The sequence below is a fragment of the Nanorana parkeri genome, unplaced genomic scaffold (assembly GCF_000935625.1).
Source record: "Nanorana parkeri isolate BGI_ZX_2015 unplaced genomic scaffold, ASM93562v1 scaffold2857, whole genome shotgun sequence".
Taxonomy (NCBI): Eukaryota; Metazoa; Chordata; class Amphibia; order Anura; family Dicroglossidae; genus Nanorana; species Nanorana parkeri.
This window is the reverse complement of record NW_017309125.1, coordinates 6,904-11,707: the sequence shown is the minus strand read 5'-3', so window position 1 is coordinate 11,707 and position 4,804 is coordinate 6,904. Positions and strand designations below refer to the sequence as shown.

The following is a 4,804-nucleotide window of genomic DNA, read 5'->3' as shown; positions in this document are numbered from 1 at the left end:
TGGGGACCACGCTGACCACTGAGAAGCGCTATTTAGCACAGACCAATACAGTTTTGATTAGGGATGCACAGATACAGAGTACTTGTACTCGCCCAAATGCTCGATATCTTCTCCAATACCTGAACTTCTGATCAGAGGAAGACTTCCTCTGACCGGCAGTGCCGGAGGGGAACATGGAGCCAGCTTCCCGTGCAATCAGGAAGCGGGTCAGCGACTAATGACCCGTCTCCCAGTTTCCTGATTGGCCAGGAAGCCAGCTCCTTGCTGATTGGCTGGGAAGCGAGCTTCCCGGCCAATCAGGTAGCCTGGGAGCAGGTCATTACTCACAGGCCCTCTTTATGAAGACATCAGGGGTCTCTAAGACCTGGACTGCTTGTATGTAAACAGCCATCGCTGGCTGTTTAAAATGTTGACAGTTTCCCGCTCATATCTGCGTGAGGCGGTGCACACGAATGGGCATGGGTCCCATGGACGTTTTAAAAACGCCTATCCACATCTAGAAGGTGCACATCTGGCCGTATATGGCTGGCGGGTGGCAAGTGGTTAGTCACAGACCTACTGTGATTAGCACCTTGAACCAGTGACACAGGTCTTAGGGCCGGTTCAAACCATATTCAGTGCATTCTGGCACGGTTAGTGCCCGGAACGCACTGGATCGCATAATTAAAGCCTCACACATTCTGGGGTGGGAGGGGGCGTGGCAATGCAATTCATTGTGATCGCCCGCACCGGAACGCATGGTACAGCAATGCCCTGCATCCAGTGCGGTGCGATCGCTAAAAATAGTGTATGCATTTTTTACAACTAATAAGGAAATCCACCAGCACAGTACAGATAGGACTAATTGTCATAAACATTAAATTAACATTAAATAGGAGGGAGGCTAGGTAGGATTTTTAAGCAAGTAAAAAAACACATCTACAAATGTGAGCAGCAATTTTTATTTAAGCTATGCAATGTGTCTGGGAACATATTGCAAGTAAAAAATAGGCGTTATCCCAATTTGTCTGCAAATATAGAAATACACTTTAAAATTAGGTATACATAAACAATAAAAAAAAGTGATGCCATAGACTTTTGTCCCTTCAGAGAGAATGGTGTTATCTCATGGCACATATCCATTTATAAACTGGAGACGAAAATGTTAGTAAGGCCACCCATACTGATCCTAATAGAGATCAATGAAACTGTCACTTGCTACAATCTGGCAGGTAAGGGGTTAACTACTAAGTAAAACAGGTATAGCAGAGTATAGCAACGCAGTGGGAATTCAATGCATTGCTCACACAGATTTCCAATATTTTGGAACATGTAGACACAAAGCTCGGTTGGGTGAATTTTCTTAATTTTTTCTTACTGATGCACTCACAATTAGATCTCAAATTGTATCTACATTTTTCCAGTTTGAAACTGTTTCCTGTATTAGCTGACTTGTAACTAGATGAAAAACTTCATGAAAAATTTGAATTTTAAAAATATCCACAATAGGCATTTTTAAAAAGTTGCAAACTATTAGCACAATAATAATAATAATAATAATAATAATAATAATAATGTCTGGCCTCAATGCCTGCCTTGCAGGAAGAATAGCAGAAACTTACAAGAAGGGCCTGCAGACTTTCAGCTGGTGAGGGAAGAATAAGAGGACAAAAAGGAGGAAGATCGCAGGATACTGCCACACATGCGGTTTGACCGCCCTGAAAAAACGGTCCTACTTTATGGTGAGTGAGGATCTCTACATGATTTACATGGTGGAACATCATAATTGGGAGCTATAAGTGAACAGAATTTTAAGAGTGTTTATTACCATATGGGCTTGATCGGACACTTTCTATTGAATGGATGACAATTAAACTTATATTTGCAGACAATTACCACAGGGCTATATTATGGTCATTGTTTGGACTAGTCTTAGAATATTTTCAGTTCATATTTATTTGATGATATAGGCATTTGATGTGCAGTGCATACACTTGATACATATTTTGAGGGTTAATTACCTTCAGCACAGCTGCACAATCCACAAAGGAAGTTTCTATATCCTTAAGTGCAGATTATTGGATTTTTTTTCACCCATAATCCTCATGTAAAAAAATTATACACATTCTTACTAGAAATAGGTTAAATATGTTCCTTGGCCTGTGTAATCACGATACTCCATGATCCACATGGAGAAAAATTATACCCATATTCTTATCGGAAACCATTTAAATATGTTCCTTGGGATGTGTAGCCTTGATATACCAACCATAATCTCCATAAAGAAAAATTACATCTCATTTTTTTTTATCAGAAACACATCAAAATATGTTACTAGGCATGTCTAACTACGATATTCAACCCATAATCCTCAAGGTTGAAAAAAAGGAAGTGGTTAGACATTTGCACCTATTTTTCACAACTTTGTATCAAGCACTGCAGAGAAGAAAATACTTTGAGTTACATTTATATTTCCATGTAAAAAGGTGCAAAAAGTATACTGTCACCTAGTGAATATGCTGGGCATTGCAGCCAATCATACCAATACGCTGTTTAGTACCTCACGGATAATACGTCTCATTCAACGTATTGTGCCCAGGTGTAGATAGCTGAATATGAAATCATTTTAAAAAATGCAGGTTCCCTATATGTACTATTCTACCGTAGGATATAAAATTTTTCAGTAAAGCTCTGCCAAAAACGACACACTGATCTTTTAGGGACTGCAAATTAGTCACACGCCTTGAACTTATAGATTATCATTTCTCTTTAAAATACAAACCAAGAGCTCATTGCTTCTTATCGGATTTAGCCCCGAATTTAAAGCACACATTGCTCTCACCTGCTCGATATCCATGCCATAACCGCGACGTTCCTCCATCTTGATCTCTGCACGTGCACCACTGGGCATTAAGTAACTGCTGCACTTGACAAGCATGCGCACAAAGCAAAAATGGAAATAGCTAGTTCCTATCCTGCAGATTGCACAGTGATGTCACAGGAAACATGTGACCCGAAGCAGGAAGTAGTGGGCGGGAAACTCAAGTGAATTGGAACGGTAGCGGCTAGTTCCTATCCTGCAGCTTGCTCTGTGATGTCACAGGAAACATGTGACCAGGAAATAATAGCCGGCAAACTCAAGTAAATGGGAGCGGCTACAGTGGGCGAGAGGCTGCAAGCAGATCACACGTTTTTTTTTTCCTGTAGGTTTCCCTCTATAAATACGTTTTGCTGTGTGAAAATCACACGCACCTGGTGCGTGCGTGTGTTTAGGTTAGTAAATCACCTCCTAGGTGTGATTAGGAATATCTGTGTCAGGAATTTGTGTTTTCCTGCAGCAAGAATCATTAAACCAGTATTTACATTCAGCAGTTGTCCCGTTCAAGGTAATGATCAGGTGACAGCCGCTGCATGTAAACGCCAGCACACCGCATGAAATTGTAAGTGATACTATTACATGTGGTAAGCAATCAATTACTCTGCCTGGATGCATGACAAATGGGTCCAGGGAGAGTGATTGATTCCTAACCATATGTAATCATTTCACTTACAATTTCATGCGGTGTGCCAGGGTTTACATGCAGCGGCTATTACCTGATCATTACCTTGAAAAGGTGACAGATGCTGAATGTCAATACTGGTATAAGGTTTCTTGCTGCACGAATATGCAAATTCCTGACACAGATATCCCTAATCATACCTAGTTACAGATGTGAATGAGGCCTAACACACACACACACACACACACACACACACACACACACACACACATATTTACTGACACTGCACACATGTATACATACCCAGAAACATTAACAACCATACCCACCTCACTCACAGAAATCCTGGGAAGACACAACACACAAACCAACACTAAAAAAATATACTGACATTGCATAAAAATAAATGATCACAAACAAACACTGATATCATAAACACACGCAGACATTAATGCTGCTGAGAAAAAATCATCCAGTGCCCCCCTTATTGAATTGAGTTTTAGACCCCCTTCAGTATTTAATCATTGCAAATACCACCAGCTATAGAGGACTACAAGTCCCAGCAATAGTACATTATAGCTGGTGAAATTGCGCTGTATAATGTATTATTGCTGGGATTTGTAGTCCCCTATACAGCACAATGCAGAATACCACCAGCTATATAGGAGTACAACAAATCCCAGCAATACATTATACATAGTGTATAATGTATTACTGGGATTTGTAGTCCTCTATAGCTGATGGTATAATATACAGTACAGCGCAATATACCGTCAGCTGTAGAGGAATACAAATCCCAGCAATACATTATAGAGCTACATGTGTGTGTGAAAGTGCAGGCTTACCTGAGCAGTCTTCCACCAACTTGCTTCTGAGATCGGGCCTGTCTGTCGGCGGCTGTCATCCCCTCACACCTGCTCCAACTTCTCTCCGCGTCCCTGTGCTGATCGTGGATGTGGGCAATGCGCGTGCGGCGGGCAGGTCTGGCAGCAGCAAGGGGGAGGAGGTGTGGCATGTGGATGCGGTCGGGTCCGGCAGTGGCAAGCATGAGGCGGGAAGGAGGTGCAGCATGTGGATGCAGGCGGGTCTGGAAGCAGCAAGCGGGGAGGAGGTGCGGCATGTGGGTGGGCAGGTCTGGCAGTGGCAAGCGGGAGGAGGTGTGGCACGCGGCGTGTGTGAAGCCGTGAACAAGGTCAACTAATCGAACGCTGATTCATCTATGATTGAAAATGTTGACAACTTTTTCAATCATCGATTATAATCGACTTAGTCGATTTAGTTGTTGCAGCCCTACATTCATCCCTGATTTCTGGGCACAGTCCCCG

At 42.3% G+C, this 4,804-nt stretch overlaps 1 protein-coding gene across 1 annotated transcript in view; it reads right to left on the bottom strand.

Moving 5' to 3' along the window:
* RSL1D1 (ribosomal L1 domain containing 1) overlaps window positions 1-4,527 on the bottom strand; it is a gene marked incomplete at its 3' end in the record, with an annotated part of 90,664 nt that extends 86,137 nt beyond the window's left edge. Inside the window, exons 1-4 of the mRNA XM_018574280.1 lie at window positions 4,394-4,527; window positions 3,783-3,824; window positions 2,822-2,954; window positions 1,602-1,772 (exon numbers count right to left, since the gene is read on the bottom strand). Of these exons, the coding sequence (XP_018429782.1) occupies window positions 1,602-1,772; window positions 2,822-2,954; window positions 3,783-3,824; window positions 4,394-4,527 (480 nt within the window). The remainder of the gene's footprint in view (window positions 1-1,601; window positions 1,773-2,821; window positions 2,955-3,782; window positions 3,825-4,393) is intronic.
* Window positions 4,528-4,804: the final 277 nt, after the last annotated feature.